The sequence below is a fragment of the Saimiri boliviensis genome, chromosome 9 (assembly GCF_048565385.1).
Source record: "Saimiri boliviensis isolate mSaiBol1 chromosome 9, mSaiBol1.pri, whole genome shotgun sequence".
Classification (NCBI taxonomy): domain Eukaryota; kingdom Metazoa; phylum Chordata; class Mammalia; order Primates; family Cebidae; genus Saimiri; species Saimiri boliviensis.
In genome coordinates, this window is record NC_133457.1 from 100,037,458 (window position 1) to 100,054,118 (window position 16,661).

General features: G+C 42.5%; 2 protein-coding genes and 1 non-coding gene across 5 annotated transcripts in view; 2 read left to right on the forward strand and 1 right to left on the reverse strand.

The window, feature by feature from the left end:
• The window catches only part of PHF20 (PHD finger protein 20), a 178,700-nt gene that overhangs the window by 110,916 nt on the left and 51,123 nt on the right, over window positions 1-16,661 (forward strand). The gene's annotated exons all lie outside the window — the stretch shown is intronic.
• On the forward strand, window positions 8,183-8,319 carry LOC120368042 (U4 spliceosomal RNA). Its single transcript, XR_005582264.1, has one exon. It is a non-coding gene; the product is annotated as a U4 spliceosomal RNA (small nuclear RNA).
• On the reverse strand, window positions 9,702-10,766 carry LOC120367915 (large ribosomal subunit protein uL11-like). The gene is made up of 2 exons (XM_039479704.2): window positions 10,729-10,766; window positions 9,702-10,327 (listed from the first exon to the last, which is right to left on the reverse strand). Exons 1-2 carry the CDS (start codon window positions 10,764-10,766, stop codon window positions 9,742-9,744), a joined length of 624 nt encoding a protein of 207 aa, XP_039335638.1. The 3' UTR covers window positions 9,702-9,741.

The window sequence follows — 16,661 nt, forward strand, 5'->3', positions numbered from 1 at the left end:
TAGTTGATGGTGTTTCTCTGATAAATTGAGTTTTGTGAGTTTTTTTCCCTTTTGTCTAATTCTGTCAATTTGTAAAAGAGGGTTGTTAAAATCTCCATTATTCTAGGTTTGTTCATTTCTCCCTTTAATTTTGTCATTTTTGCTTTATGTATTTTGAAGATGGCGTCTTGCTTTGTTGCCTAAGTGCAGTGGTGTGATCTTGCTTTGTTGCTGGAGTGCAGTGGTGTGATCTCGGCTCACTGCAACCTTCGCCTCCCGGTTTCAAGCGATTCTTATGTCTCAGCCTCCCGAGTAGCTGGGATTACAGGTGTGCGCCACTATGCCCAGCTAACTGTATTTTTACTGGAGGCGGGGTTTCACTATGTTGACCAGGCTGGTCTTGATCTGCCTGCCTCGGACTTCTAAAGTGCTGGGATTACAGGCGTGAGCCACCGTATCTGGACTAAATGTAATTATTGATATGGTTGGTTTTTGGTCTAACATGTTTTCTGTCTAACATGCTGGCCAGGCTGGTTGTCTGTTTATCTTATTTGTGTTTTGTTCTTTTGTTTCTTTTTTCTTTAGGTTAACTGATTTTTTAAGAATTTCATTTTAATTCATCTGTTATTTTTTAGCCGTGTTTCTTAGAATTTTTAAAGCAGTTACTCTATGGATTATGGTATATATCCCTAACTTTTCATAGTTCACTTAGAGTTAATGTTGAACCACTTGTATGTAAAAATGTTCTAGTAACCTCTCCCATGTTGTAATTGTCACATGAATTATATCTACATATGCTATCAATTTTTAAAAATTAATTATTATTATTATTTTTTGAGAACACATTTCACTCTTGTTGCCCAGGCTGGAGTGCAATGGTGCAGTCTTTGCACACTGTCACCTCTGCCTCCCAGATTCAAGCAATTCTCCTGCCTCAGCCTCCCAGGTAGCTGGGATTACAGGCATGCGCCACCAGGCCTGGATAATTTTTTTTGTATTTTTAGTAGAGACGGAGTTTCACTATGTTGGTCAAGCTGGTCTCAAACTCCTGACCTCAAGTGATCTACTTGCCTTGGCCTCCCAAAGTACTGGGATTATACATGGGAGCCACCATGCCTGGCCTGCTATACATTTTATGATGTAGTGTTAAAAGTTTTGCTTTACACAATTATGTATGTTAAAGACAATAAGGCACAAGTGACAGTCATATTTACACATGCTTATTTCCAGTGTTCATCATTACTTACTGAATATTTCTCTTCAGCATAAGCAGTTTTCTTCAGATTTTCTTATAGGTTTCCTGACGATAAATTCTTATGGTTTTTCTTTGTCTGAACTTCACTTTTTTTTTTTTTTTTTAAAGACAAGAGTCTCACTGTGTTTCCCAGGCTGGCATGCAGTGGCACAGTCACAGCCTCACAGCAGCCTGGATCTCCTGGGCTCAGGTGATCCTTCTGCCTCAGTCACTTGAGTAGCTGGGACTACAGGTGTGTACCACCATGCTCAGCTAATTTTCTTTTTCTTTAACTTTTAGCTTAAAAAAAAAAAAAACAAAACAATTTCTCACTATGTTGCCCAGGTTGATCTCGAACTTAACTGGGCTCAAGAGATTCTCCAGCCTCATCCTCCCAAAGTGCTAGGATTATAAGCATGACCACTGTGCCCAGCCTTGAACTTGTCTTTCTTTAACTTTCATTTCATTCTCGAAGGATCTTTTAACTGAATGTAAAATTGTGGGTTTCTTGAAGCACGGCGTCTGTTGTTTCTGAAGGGAAGTGAGCGAGCATTCATAGGAGATAGCCTATTAGCAGGATTGCTTTTCTTCCATTTAGCTATTTTGTGGCTGTAAGGTATTTTTACTGCATATATTTTAAAGAAGTTTTTATTTTGAAATAATTCATGATTAGAAATGTTGTCAAAAATTGGTAGAAAGAGTACACCTTTGCCAAATTCCCCAGTTGCTAGCAAATTTACCATATTTGCTTTATACTGTTTTTCAAAGTACTTTTTCTGGATTAGATGTGGTGGCTTATGCCTGTATTCCATCACTTTGGGAGGCTGAGGCAGGCAGATCTCTTGAGGTCAGGAGTTCGAGACCATCCTGGCCAGCATAGTGAAACCCTGTCTCTACAAAAATGAAAAAATTAGCCAGACGTGATGGCACATGCTTGTAGTCCCAGCTACTTGAGAGGCTGAGGCAGGAGAATCTCTTGAACCCAGGAGGAGAAGGTTGCAGTGAGCTGAGATAGTGCTACTGCACTCCAGCCTGGGCAACAGAGTGAGACTCCATCTCAAAAAAAAAAAAAAAAAATCATATTTTCTAAAGTCAAGGACATTCTTCTACATTACCACAATATAATTTTCAAAATGAGGATTTTCTTTAGACTTTATCAGTCTGTGCCTTGCACCTGTTTTATGGCAGTCGTCTTGTCTTAATTCTGTATGCTTTTTTGGGGTAATTTAAAAAATATTCATAAATTTAAAAAGAACTGTAGAAATATACAAGAATAATTCAACTAACATTCTTGTCGCCCATATCCCCATGGCTCACTACTGTTAGTATTTGGTTAAGAGGGCCTCAGGGCCATATACTGGCCTGCAGGGCCCAGCTTCTTCTGGCCACCTGTTGACTCACCTTTCTGTTGATTCTGCTGCAGCCACATGGCCTCCTTGCTATCCTGCAGCATAACAGATACACTCCCACCTCCTACCTTTTTCAAGTACACTTTTATTGAATACTTTTTATTCCCAACCAGAGCAAGTAGATCCATTGGGATATATATTAGTAAAGTGATGGATAATGTTTATTTATGTATTCATTCATTTATTTGTTTGAGAAGGATTTTTGCTCTGTCATCCTGGCTAGAGTATAGTGGCATGATCATAGTTCACTGCAGCCTCGACCTCCTGGGCTCAAGCCATCTTTCTGCCTCAGTCTCCTGAGTAGCTAGGACTACAGGTGTGTGCCACAATGCCTGGCTAATTATATTTTTTCTTTTCCTTTTTTTTTTTTTTTTTTGGAGATGCAGTGTTGCTCTGTCACCCAGGCTGGAGTGCAATGACGTGATCTGGGCTCACTGCAACCTCCACCTCCCAGGCTCAAGCAATTCTCCTCCCTCAGCCTCCTGAGTAGCTGGGACTACAGGCACACACCAGCACACCCGGCTAAATTTTTGTATTTTCAGTAGGGACAGTGTTTCACCATGTTGTCCAGGCTGGTCTCCAACTCCTGAGCTCAGGTGATCTGCCTGCCTTGGCCTTCCAAAGTGCTGGGATTACAGACTTGAGCCACTGTGCCCGGCCTAATTATATGTAATTGTGAAAGGAGATAGGGCTGGGCATGGTGACTCACACCTGTAATCCCACCACTTTGGGAGGCCAAGATGGGGGCCCAGAGTTCAAGACTAGCATGGGCAATATATTGAGACTCTGTCTCCACAAAAAATTAATAAATTAGCCAGGCTTGGTGGCACACATCTGTTGGGAGGCTGTCAAGGGAGCATCACTCTAAGCCTGGGAATTCAGTGTTGCAGAGAGCTATGATCCTACCACTGCACTCCAGCCTTGACGACAGAGTGAGACCCTATTTCTGGAAAAACAAAAACAATTATGTATAATTTATTTCATTGTATGGATGTTCCATAATTTATTTACCTAGTGCCTGCCGAAAGATATTTAAGTTCTTTTTAACTTTTCCCTACTAATTCTCCCTGTTTTATAGACACAAAGAGCCTAGTATTTGGCATGAAGGAATGACTTAGCTAGAGTGGCACACTTCCTAATGGTCAGCATTGTAGAGGTTGGTAAAATTAAATTAAATTTTTTTGAGACAAGGTCTCACTTTCATCCAGGCTGGAATGTAGTGATGCTGTCACAGCTCACTGCAGACTTGACTTCCAGAGCTTCAGTGATCCTCTCACTGTTCAGCCTCCTGAATAATTGGGACCACAGGCATACGTTATCACTCCTGGCTAAGTTTTATATTTTTTGTAGAGACAGGGTTTTGCCGTTTTGCCTAGGCTGGTCTCGAACTCCTGAGCTCAAGCAATCCACTTGCCTAGGCCTCCCAAAGTGCTGGAATTACAGGTGTGAGCCAGTGTGCCTGGCCCAGAGTCTGTAACTATTGTTTTCCTGCTGAGTACCTAATTCCATCTGAGAAGATGCTGGGTACTATATAAGTCAAGTGAAATGAACGGAGTCCCTACCTTCAGGGTCATTGCACAGTATGTGATGCAAATTTCTGCTCTCAGGGCACTCATTAAGGCAGTGTGTACACTCAGAGTAAGAGGCTTAGTAGGGTGGCCAGGTGTGAAGCGTACTGTGTGGTACAAATGATGTCAGTACCCTAGGACTGGGTGGTGCCTTTCTAATTATTTGAGTGTGGAAAATGAAATGTGTTGATCTGGAAACTAAATGGTGTTTCTTTTGGTACACAGGTTTAGTAGTGGGTACAGGACAATCCAGAAAGATTGCTAGGGGAGAGGGAGGTTGTTGAGAACTCATTCACCAGGAATGTATTATGTAAGTAAGCAGGAAATAGGGCAGGACCATGACTGTCATCAGAAACATCCAGCCAGGCCCCTGGAAGCTGGGATGCTGTGTTAGTCACTGGTTAGTGATTGATTTCCTGAGCCGGTGCCACAGTCTTCCATTTCTAAATTGAGATGGAGTCAGTCCCTATCTGAGAAATTGGTGTGAGGGAGTCTCCTGGGTAGCAGGAGGAGGAGCTGGGAGGCCAAGCATCTAGTCTAGAACTAGCTGTTCCAACCTAACGCTGGCATTTGGGGCAGCTCTGCCACCTTGTGGAATGAGTGCTCAGTGATTTTTGTGGGGGCTGAGTGCAGAGATCTGCATTCCAGGGGACTGTTAACATTCCTTGAAATGTTCACCAGGACTGTATGTCGGTGCGGTTCCTTTCTTTCCACTTGGATATTTGTGGCCTCAGAGTATTTTTCCTGCATATATAGGTGCATATTTTTTTCCTAAATATGTTTTTAGGAAGTTTATATTTTGAAATAATTTAGATTTATGTATCTGTGTAGTGTGTTTTTTTAGAAAAATGGTGACAAAAAATAATTTCAGATTTATAAAAAAGTTGCAAAAAAAGCAAAAAGATTTCCCTTATACCTCTCCTTATGTTGGAAATATAGAAAAATTTCCCAATTGCTAGCAATTTACCATGTTAGCTTTATTCTCTTCCAGATTTTTTAATGTATTTTTTTGAATTGTTTGAAAATAAATTGCAGACCTTTAGCCCTGAATATTTCAGCATGTGTTTCTTGAAAACAAGGGCATTTTCTTTCATTTCCACCGTATAATCAAAATCAAGACCTTTTAAAAACTTTGCCAGTTGTTCTAATAATGTTCTTTGTGGCAAAAATGGGAGTAAATTTTTTTTTTATTTCTGGTCAAGATCCAATCCAGGAACACACATTGAATTTAGTTGTCATATTTCCTACAACCTCTGACTTCCTGGTTCAAGCAATTCTCTTCTCTTAGCCTCCCGAGTAGTTGGGATTACAGGCAGGCACCACCACACCCAGCTGATTTTTGTGTTTTTAGTAGAGACAGTGTTTCACAATACTGGCCAGGATGGTCCTGATCTCCTCACCTCATGATCCACCTGTCTCCCAAAGTTCTGGGATTACAGACATGAGCCACCACTCCTGGCCTCTTTTGTCTCCTTTAATCTAAAACAGATCTACAGTCTTCTATTTTTTTTTCTTTTACAAGGGAAATAAGCTTTTTTTTTTCTTTTCTTTTAAAAAACGAGATCTTCAGTTTTTGTCTTTTATGACCTTGACATTACGTTTCTGAAGAATATGATGTCCCTCAATTTGGGTTTTTCTGATGTATCCTCATAATTTAATTTGGGTTATTCACTTTTCACAGAAATACCACATAAATGATGATGTGTCCTTTTCAAGTGCATTCTATCAGGAGGCACATGATAACCTGTTTGTCTCATTTACTGGTAACATTAACTTCTATCACTTACCTAGGGTAGTATCCACCAGCTTTTTCTACTATAAAGCTGTTATTACCCCCTTTATGATGAATGTGTTTCTTGTGAGAGAAACTTTGAGACTATGTAAGTATCTTATTTCCTCATCAAACTTTCACCCATTATTTTATCATCTACTGGTATTTCTTGCCTGAAACAGTTTTTACTGTGATGGCTGCCAAGTGGTGATATCTAACTTTCATCATTCCTTCAATATGTGTTAGTTTATGTTCCGTCTTAGGAGGCTTTATCTCCCTTCTTTCCTTGTTTATCTGCATGGGCTCATGGATTCTTACGTCCCTCTATGGGTTATAACCTGTTTCTATCATTATTTATTTTAATGGCAAAAAAATTATAATCTTGAGATTATATCAGTAAATACAGAGCTATTTAATTTTTTTTTTTTTTTTTAGACGGAGTCCTGCTCTGTCACCCAGGCTGGAGTGCAGTGGTGAGATCTTGGCTTACTGCAACCTCTACCTCCTGGGTTCAAGAGATTCCCCTGCCTCAGCCTCCTAACTGGGATTACAGGTGCCCACCACCATGCCCAGCCAATTTTTAAATTTTTAGTAGAGATGGAGTCTCGCCATATTGGACAGGCTGGTCTCGAACTCCTGACCTTGTGATTGGCCTACCTGAGCCTCCCAAAGTGCTAGGATTACAGGTGTGAGCCACCACGTCCAGCCATTTTTTATTTTTATTTTTTGAGACAGAGTCTTGGTCTCTCGCCCAGGCTGGAGTGCAGTGGTGAAATCTCACCTCACTGCACCTCCATCTCCTGGGTTCAAGCAGTTCTCTTGCCTCATCCTCCCGGGTAGCTGGGATTACTGGTACCCACCAGCACACCCAGCTTTTTTTTTTCTATCTTTAGTAGAGATGGGGCTTTGTCACTTTGGCCAGGCTGGTCAAACTCCTGACCTCAAGTGATCTGCCTGCCTCACCCTCCCAAAGTGTTGGAATTATTGGTGTGAGTCACTGCACCTGGTCTCGGCTAATCCTTTGATTGCTTTTTGATGCTTCAAGCTGAAAAAGTTATTCCTTCACAGACATGAAAAATATTGTATTTATTATAGTATGTGAAATATATGTCAAAAAAGGTATCAGATTACTGGGCCGCATGGTGTCATTGCCAACAAGAACACCAACTGTGTTTGGCCTTGGTCCTGAGGGAACACATGACAATGGGAAGTGGCTCTTTTCCTCTGGCTGGAGAAGTAACAAATAACAGGATCCAGGAGCAGATATTAAGTGCAAATGATGAGGTACAGCAGACAGTCATTTGTGGCAGGAGTTGATGGCATGTGGTCCCTGAGAGCCAGGGCCATCTGGGTGTCTTCCTGTTTGTGGAGTGAGCTGGGTCTGGATGGAAGTGAAGATGTGGCTGAGCCAGGGAGGAATGGCAGGAGGAGGGCACAGGCCAAACAGGGGTGTGAACTGTGAGAGCATGAAGCAGTTGCTGGAGCAGGAGCTGAGGCCTCCTTGTGGATAAATGGGTGGTGTGTTTGGAAAGCAAGATGCTACTTGGGGTGACGTGGGCCTTGAATGCCAGACTGAATATCACCATCATCATCATCTAATCATAGTCATCCAGTTGTGAGGTCATTTGATATTGGCAGTGGGCATACAAAATATTAAATAGGATATTTATTTCTAAGCCAAATTTCAGAAAACAAGTTACAAACTTTTAAATTTTTTTAGTATAAACATAGTGTAAGCTTACTCTAAAAGGGAAAGTATAAGGCTTACTCTATTATATATAGAAAATGAGAGGGCTGCTGATCCCACTCTATGCTGTATGGCAGTATTACCACAAATATAGTAGCTAAAACAACACGTTTGTTTTCTGGAAGTTTTTGTGGGTGAGGAGTTCAAGCACAGCTTACCTGGGTCCTCTGCAAGCTTACAATCCAAGGGGTGGCTTACGCTGTAGTCTCATCTGAGGACTCTACTGGGGAGGGCTCCAGGCTTACCTGAGGGTTGGCAGCATTCAATCTTTGTAGGCTGTCAGACTGAAGGGCTTGGTTTTTTGCTGGTGCACTCAGTTCCTTGCCCCATGTATAGCTCACAATATAGCAGCTTGTTTCACTAAGACAGTGAGGTAGAGTGTTTTCTAATAAGATGGACACTCTAGTCTTATGTAATACAATCATAAAAGTGACATAGTGTCTTCTTTGCCATTTTCTGTTAGAGACAGGTTACAGCTTTGCCCAGTGGCAGTATTGTAGCCAATGAGGTTTGAGGCATGATTATTGAAATAATTGAAAACTTTCCCAGTACACCATGGTGACAACTTGCAGCATAGTTGGCATTGGCAATTTTTGACATCTCTATGGAGACTGAATTAAAAGAAAAAAAAAGAAGTTACAGCTTCTGCCAACACTCAAGAGGAAGAGATTATGTCATAGCATGAATACCAGGAGGCAGGGATTATTAGGAGACATCTTAGAGTTTGTCTCCACACCCTCCCCCCAAAATAAATAAAACACTGCTTAGGGTTGCCAGTATTGTTATTTTTTGGAAATGGAGTCTCGCTCTGTCACCCAGGCTGGAGTGCAGTGGCGCAATCTCGGCTCACTGCAACCTCCATCTCTCAGGTTCAGGCAATTCTTCTGCCTCAGCCTCTTGAGTAACTGGGATACAGGCATGTGCCACCATGCCCAGCTAATTTTTGTATTTTTAGTAGAGACGGGGGTTTCACCATGTTCAGGGTGGTCTTGAACTCCTGACCTTGTTTGTGATCTGCCCACACTGGTTTCTCAAACTGCTGTGATTACAGGCGTGAGCCACCGTACCTGGCCATGGTTACCATTATTTTTTTATTTTATTTATTTATTTATTTTTTTTTTGAGACGGAGTTTCACTCTTGGTACCCAGGCTGGAGTGCAATGGCGCGATCTCGGCTCACCGCAACCTCCGCCTCCTGGGTTCAGGCAATTCTCCTGCCTCAGCCTCCCGAGTAGCTGGGATTACAGGGACGCGCCACCATGCCCAGCTAATTTTATGTATATTTAGTAGAGACGGGGTTTCACCATGTTGACCAGGATGGTCTCGATCTCTTGACCTCGTGATCCACCCACCTTGGCCTCCCAAAGTGCTGGGATTACAGGCGTGAGCCACCGCGCCTGGCCTTGGTTACCATTATTAAAAGCAAAATGTGGGCCGGGCGCGGTGGCTCACACCTGTAATCCCAGCACTTTCAGAGGCTGAGTCAGGTGAATCACGAGTTCAGGAGTTCAAGACTAGCCTGGCCAAGATGGTGAAACCCCATCTCTGCTAAAAATACGAAAATTAGTTGGGCGTGGTGGTGGGCACCTGTAATCCCATCCTCTCGGGAGGCTGAGGTGGAGAATTGCTTGAACCCAGGAGGTGAAGGTTGTAGTGAGCCAAGATCGTGCCACTGCACTCAAGCCTGGGAGACAGAGTGAGACTCTGTCAAAAAAAGGAAAATGCAAAATTTGCAGACCATTTTTCTCTGCATATACTAAAGTATAGTAGTAATTTAGGAGCAGCAAGAGCAAAGGGTGACACTTAAGATTTTTAGCCTGGATGCTCAAGGAGAGAGCTCTGTGCTTTTTCTTGATTCCTGCAAACGATAATCTGTTAAACAGGAGGGAAAGGACAGAGCATGTAAATGATAATACCGGTAACTACTTGGAAATAGTGATTTTTCATACTGCTTCTTTTTTTAATTATTATTATTATTTTTTTTTTCCACCAGTTGTTAAATGACATTTATTGAAATATATTTTCCTTTGTGCTTAACTAGCTGGACATTCCACAGCACCACTGTTGATGTCATCTATGATGTCGTGAGGGTGGCGGCCATCAACATTACAGCCCACAGACTGGGCAGTCCCCAGGATCTCTTTAATGGTTCCAGAGAGTTCTCTGGCTAAAGATCGGTGCCGCATCTGTCGAGCAATGTTGACAATCTCATCGAAAGTGATATTCCCGCTGTGTTTAATGTTTTTCTGTTTCTTTCTGTCTCTTGGTGGTTCCTTAAGGGCTTTGATGATCAGGGCAGAGGCAGAAGGCACCATCTCAATCTGGGCCTGTCTGTTCTGAATGGTCAGTTTCACTGTAATCCTCAGGCCCTTCCAGTCACCCGTTGCCTTGGCAATGTCATCACCAACCTTTTTTGGAGACAGACCCAAGGGGCCGATCTTGGGGGCAAGCGCAGAAGTAGCACCGACTTCACCCCCAGTGCACCTCAGGTATACGACTTTGATCTCGTTGGGGTCGAACTTCGGCGGCGTGGTGGAGGCGGCTGGTGTCGGATGAACCCGGATTCGGGACAACCGAAGAAAGTTGCACCTTGGCCTCCTCCGAGCCGAAAGCCGAAAGCTTTAATTATTTTTTTAAGACTAGTCAAGTGCAGCAGTGAGAAGAGGGGAAAGAGTAGAACAAGGAGTTTGATCCGTAACTGACTGTGAACAATCAATTGAGATAACTCACTACCTTCGGACCAGCCCATATTGCTTCTAAAAGAGGTGTAAATTGGTATGAGTAGATGACTGTACTCCAAGAGTAACCGAGTTCCCCCTCACTTTTGAACCAGCACCTTTGAGGATTTAATTTACAATATTTTCTTCTGGGTATGGTGGCTCATCCCTGTAATCCAGCACTCTGGGAGGCTGAGACAGGAGGCTCTCTTGAGCCAAGGAGTTGGAGGTCAGCCCTGGGCAACATAGGGAGACCCTCATCTCTTTCTCTCTCTTTTTTTCTTTTTTAAAATAATAATGTACATGTTTTCCGCCCTCTGTCTCTGAGTAACTGCTCCCATGTTTACAGTGACCATTATTAATACCCTAAGAGTGCATGATGTTAGTTAGCTAGTGTCACCAGCTGCTGCTGTGTATATTCCAAATGAACTGTCCTCCTATAGGGGAATACACACCTGTGTGTAGACTGGGATTTACGTAGACTTTGGCCCAGCAGGCCCATTTGATAACCAGTGGCTCACTTAGTTTCTTTTCTTTCATTTTTTTGAGATGGAGTCTTGCTCTGTCGCCCAGGCTGGAGTGCAGTGGCACGATGTTGGCTCACTGCAACCTCTTCCTCCCGGGTTCAAGTGCTTGTCGAGCCTCAGCCTCCTGAGTAGCTGGGATTATAGGTGTACACCACCACACCCGGCTAATTTTTGTATTTTTAGTAGAGATGGGGTTTCACCATGTTAACCAGGCCGGTCTCAAACTCCTGACCTTGTGATCTGCCCACCTCGGTCTCCCAAAGTGCTGGGATTACAGTCTTAAGCCACTGCACCCAGCCCTATACATAATTTTCTATTTTGCTCATAATATTTTGAGTTTTATTTTTATTTTGAGACAGAGTCTCACTCTGTCAAGTAGGCTGGAGTGCAGTGATACAATCTCAGCTCTGTGTAACCTCCACCTTCCAGGTTCAAGCAATTTTCCTGCCTCAGCCTTCTGAGTAGCTGGGAAAACAGGCACACACGATCATACCCTGCTAAGTTTTTCTATTTTTAGTAGAGATAGGGTTTCTCCATGTTGGCCAGGCTGGTCTTGAACTCCTGACCTCAAGTGATCTGCCCACCTGAGTCTCTCAAAGTGCTGAGATTACATGCATGAGTCACTATGCTTGGCCATATTTTGAGTTTTATTTTGCATAGTTATTCCATGCATATACTGTTTCTTAATTCTTTTTGTTTATTTTTATTTTTGAGACAGGGTCTCACTCTGTTGCTCAGGCTGGAGTACAGTGGGACAGTCTTGGCTCACAGCAACCTCCGCCCCCAGGTTCAAGTGATTCTCCCACCTTAGCCTTCTGAGTACCTGGGACTACAAGGATGCACCAGCATGCCTGGCTAATTTTTGTATTTTTTGATAGAGACAGGGTTTCCTCATGTTGACCAGCTGGTCTCAAACTCCTGACCACAAGTGATCCACCCATCTTGGCCTCCCAAAGTGCTGGTACAGGCATGAGCCATCATGCCTGGCCCTATTTATTTGTGAGACAGGATCTGTCTCACTCTGTTGCCCAAGCTGGAGTCCAGTGATGTTTCACAGCTCATTGCAGCATGGGAACTCCTCGGTTCAGTTGATCCTCCTGTCTCAGTCTCCTGAGTAGCTGAGACTACAGTTGCATGCTACCACACCCAGCTAATTTTTGTAGTTTTTTGTAGAGATGGGGGTCTCACTGCGTTGCTCAGGCTGGTCTTGAACTCCTGGGCTCAAGTTATCCACCCACTTTGGCCTACCAAAGTGCTGGGATTACAGGCACTAGCCATTGTGCCTGGCCTGTTTTAAAATGTAAAATATTTTTGCTGATTGCATAATTTTAATGTTCCTATTGTGTTTTTATTAATTACCACTAATTCTTCATTGTTTGATTAATAAAGTAGGGCAGTTAGATGTTAGAATTTTGCCGATTGTACCAGTGACACATGGTCCCTTGGCTGGGATTATGCATAACTTTGTTTTGAGCAGGTAGAGTGATAACAATGATAACAAATAATATTCAAGTAACCCCTTGCTGTTAATACTGGGTTTTGTGGCTAGTTTTGGTGGCTCATGCCTTGTAATCCCAGCCGAAGTGGGCAGATCACCTGAGGTCAGAAGTTTGAGACCAGCCTGGCCAACAGGGTGAAACCCCATCTCTACTAAAAATACAAAATAATTAGTTGGGCGTGGTGGCACGAGCCTATAATCCTAGCTACTCGGGAGGCTGAGGTGGGAGAACTGCTGGAACCTGGGAAGTAGAGGTTGCGGTGACCCGAGGTCACTCCACTGCACTCCAGCCTGGGTGACAGAGTAAGACTCTATCTCAAAAAAACAATTAAAAAACAACTGGGTTTTATCTTTAACTACCTCATGGAAACATATAGGAGACTTGTGAAATCAGTATTCTTACTCCCATTTAACAATAAGGAAACAGGCTTGGAGAGGCTAGCTCCCTTGTTTGTTGTGACAGTACACTAATTAAGAGAAATAAAGAATTTGGCACATTTGAGGCTGGGCACAGTGGCTCATGCCTGTAATCCCAGCACTTTGGGAGGCCAAGGTGGGCAGATCACCTGCAGTGAGGAGTTTGAGACCAGCCTGGCCTAAATGACGAAACCCTGTCTGTACTAAAAATACACAGATTATCCGGTGTGGTGTCGGGTACCTGTAATCTCAGCTACTTAAGAGGCTGAGGCAGGAGAATCACTTGAACTTGGGAGGCAGAGGTTGCAGTGAGCCGAAATTGCACCACTGCACTCTAGCCTGGGCGATAGAGTGAGACTTCATCTCAAAAAAAAAAAAAAGGCAGCAAATTGACTATTTTAGCATTTTAGAAAAAGGAATGAACAAAACCAACTGTTACACAAATAAGAAGGGAAGGACTACAGGATCCATGAAGTACTTGCAGGACAGAATCTCTTCTTTCATCAGGGTGAAAGCATTGTGCAAGGAGGTGGTATTCAAAGGATGAGCAAAACTTGGCTTGGATGTAGGAACAACCTGCCAAATGGAGGAATCTACCGGGCCTAGACAGGCTAGACTGGAGGCCAGCTGGACTGGAGGCCTTTATTGGGCATACAGAGGGCTCCTTCTGGCTGTAATGTGCAAAAATTAGGATAAGGTTGTAAAGTCTGGAGAATGTAATTTTTCATATCTCTAAAAATTTGGGTTCATAAGTAAAATCGTCCAGTTTGCAAAACCTTCATGAGAAAGGGATAATTGCTTAAGTCTTAGTGTTTATGTGTCTTTTTTGTTGTTCTCTTTTTTAAAAAAAATATTTATTTATTTATTTATTTTTTGAGACAGAGCATCACTGTGTTGCCCAGGCCTGAGTGCAATGGCACGATCTCGGCTCACTGTGACCTCCGCCTACTGGGTTCAAGTGATTCTCCTGCCTCGGCCTCCTGAGAAGTTGGGACTACAGGCCCTGGCCACCATGCCCAGCTAATTTTTTTTGTATTTTTAGTAGAGACCGGGTTTCACCATGTTGGTCAGGCTGGTCTCAAACTCCTGACATCAGGTAATCCATCTGCTTTAGCCTCCTGAAGTGCTGGGATTACAGACGTGAGCCACTGTGCCGGCCTTTTTTGTTGTTTTATAATTTAAAATATCCTAAACATTTTCTCATCATTAAAAAGTTAGCATAAACATTTTATTCATATATAAATATTTATTCATATATAATGTTTTTCCTTTTTTCTTTTTCTTTTTAATTTTTTTTTTAAAGATGGGGTTTCACCATGATGGTCAGGCTGGTCTTGAACTCCGGACCTCAGGTGATCCACCCACCTCAGCCTCCCAAAGTGCTAGAATTACAGGGGTGAGCCACCACGCCTGGCCATATATAATATTTTAAATTACTTCTTTTTTTTCTTTAGAGTACTATTTCTAGAAGAAGCTACTTTTTTGATTTGTGCTTCTGAAATTATAGCAAATTGTGTACTTTATTAGATTTTGTCACAGGCTATTATGCATAACTGATTCGTACCCTATTTGCAGCTTTTCTCACGCCGATGCTTGTGTTGATTGTTTTTTCCAGCAGTGCAGGGTAGATTATCAACTGGCTTGTAATCAAAATAGCTTGCTTATATCACAGTGAGTTATACTTCACTAATTTGAGTTCACTGGGAAATTTTACTTCCTGAGCTTCCATGGTTAAAGATTTGTAATGCTCAGATCTTCTTTGATGTTTATTCCATCAGATAAAAAGCAGCAACTACTTTGTCTTAGTGTTGCCAAATTGAAAAGAGCCTTTGGTTTGGCTAGCATCTTTGTGATAGTGACAGCTGGCAGTTCTTCCCTCCTGAGGAGTTTCCTTGCTCACCTGAGTCTCTCTGATCCTAGTTCTGCCTGTCAGAGGCAGCTGGTCCACCTGAGTGCCAAGCTTGCTCTCCTTTGGAGATCCAGCTCTACTTTCTGATTAGTTGTGAGGAATCAAGGATTTTGCTTTTTCAGGGGGAGGAGTTTTTATCCTGTGAACTAAACTTGCTTCCTTTTTGAAGGTTTACTGGATTGGTAGATTATTTGTCCAATCATATCTATCCTTCAACAATTTGGCCATGTCTTTTTTTTTGAAATGGATTTTCACTCTTGTCATCCAGGCTGGAGGTCAGTGGTGTGATCTTGGCTCACTGCAACCTCTGCCTCCCTGATTCAAGCAATTCTCTTGCCTCAGCCTCCCAAGTAGCTGGGATTACAGATGTGTACCACCACACCTAGCTAATATTTGTATTTTTAGTAGAGACAGGTTTTTGCCATGTTGGTGAAGCTTGTTTTGAACTCCTGACCTCAAGTGATCTGCCCCGTCTCAGCCTCCCAAAGTGCTGGGATTACAGGTGTGAGCTACCACTCCTGGTTGGCCATGTCTTTTTCCCTTTTCCTTTTGTTTTCAGATGGAATTTGGCTCTTGGTTCCCACGCTGCAGCGCAGTGGTGTGATCTCGCCTCATTGCAGCCTCTGCCTGGCAGGTTCAAGTGATTCTCATGCTTCAGCCCACCGAGTAGCTGAGATTACAGCTGCCTGCCACCATGCCCAGCTAATTTTTTGTATTTTTAGTAGAGACGGGGTTTCACCATGTTGGCCAGGCTGGTCTTGAACTCTTGGCCTCAGGTGATCTGCCCGCCTCAGCCTCCCAAAGCGCTGAGATTACAGGTGTGAGGCACCGTGCCCCACCAACATGCACTGTAATTTGTTTTAAAAAAATAAAACAGTGTTTAGTATGTTGGTAGAACAAGCTTGGTACTATCCTGGATTGTATAATGTGAGTATTAAGAAAGAAAATCTTTAGTAAAAGATGTCCCAAAAGGTGGAGATAATAATCCCACTGAAATGTGAATAGCCATACTAGGAATTCTGTAGTTGGTTTTGAATTTTATACATTTAGGAGGACATAGATAAAAGTGAAGTGCTTACAGGGCACATGAAGACTGATCGAAGAAAGATTTCATACTTGCTTGATAATTAAAACAGCTGTCTCCAGCTATGTTCCAGAAACAACATAAGCCTGCTTATGAATTTTTTTATATTTGACATGATAATGGATTCCATGTGTTGATCACCTGCTTTGTGTCAAATACATATATTATCCATAACCTTTTCTTCAGCTCTTTGAAATAGTTGGCATTCTTCCTTTAAGAATCTGGATACAAAAGGCCGGGCACGGTGGCTCATGCCTGTAATCCTAGCACTTTGGGAGGCCAAGGTGGGTGGATCACCTGAGGTTAGGAGTTCAAGACCAGCCTGGCCATCATGGTGAAACCTCATCTTAAAATAAATAAATAAATAAATAAATAAATAAATAAATAAATAAATGAAAAAAAAGAATCTGGATAGACTAGCTTGCACAGCTAATTTATGCTGCAATAAAGGGTAGACCTGGGATTTACAGTTGTGCTGTTTGTATTATACCATACTACCTCTGGCATGAGTATGCAGCGAGGCTGTAGGTGGTGGGTATGTCCCTTCTTCTTCTTATGAGCAGGTTAATTCCTGAAATGTAGAATGACATTGAATAGTCATAGTAGACAATATTAATTGAGCACTTATTATGTGCCATACACCTTTCTAGGCTTTTTGCATTTAATTTATTTAATTCTCACAACTCAACAAAGTTGTTACCATCATCATCTCCATCCTGCACATGAGGAAACTGAAACAAGGGGCATAGGTGGAAGAACTTGGATTTGGAATAGGCTGTCCAGCAACATAACCCACACTTA

Excerpts from the sequence above, each read along its gene's own strand:
- LOC120367915 (XM_039479704.2), bottom strand. The coding sequence starts at position 10,766 with ATGGGAGCAGTTACTCAGAGACAGAGGGCGGAAAACAT. Across the intron at positions 10,328-10,728 it reads AGACAGAGGGCGGAAAACAT|CTTTCGGCTTTCGGCTCGGA; the intron begins GTACATTATTAT and ends AAATAATTAAAG.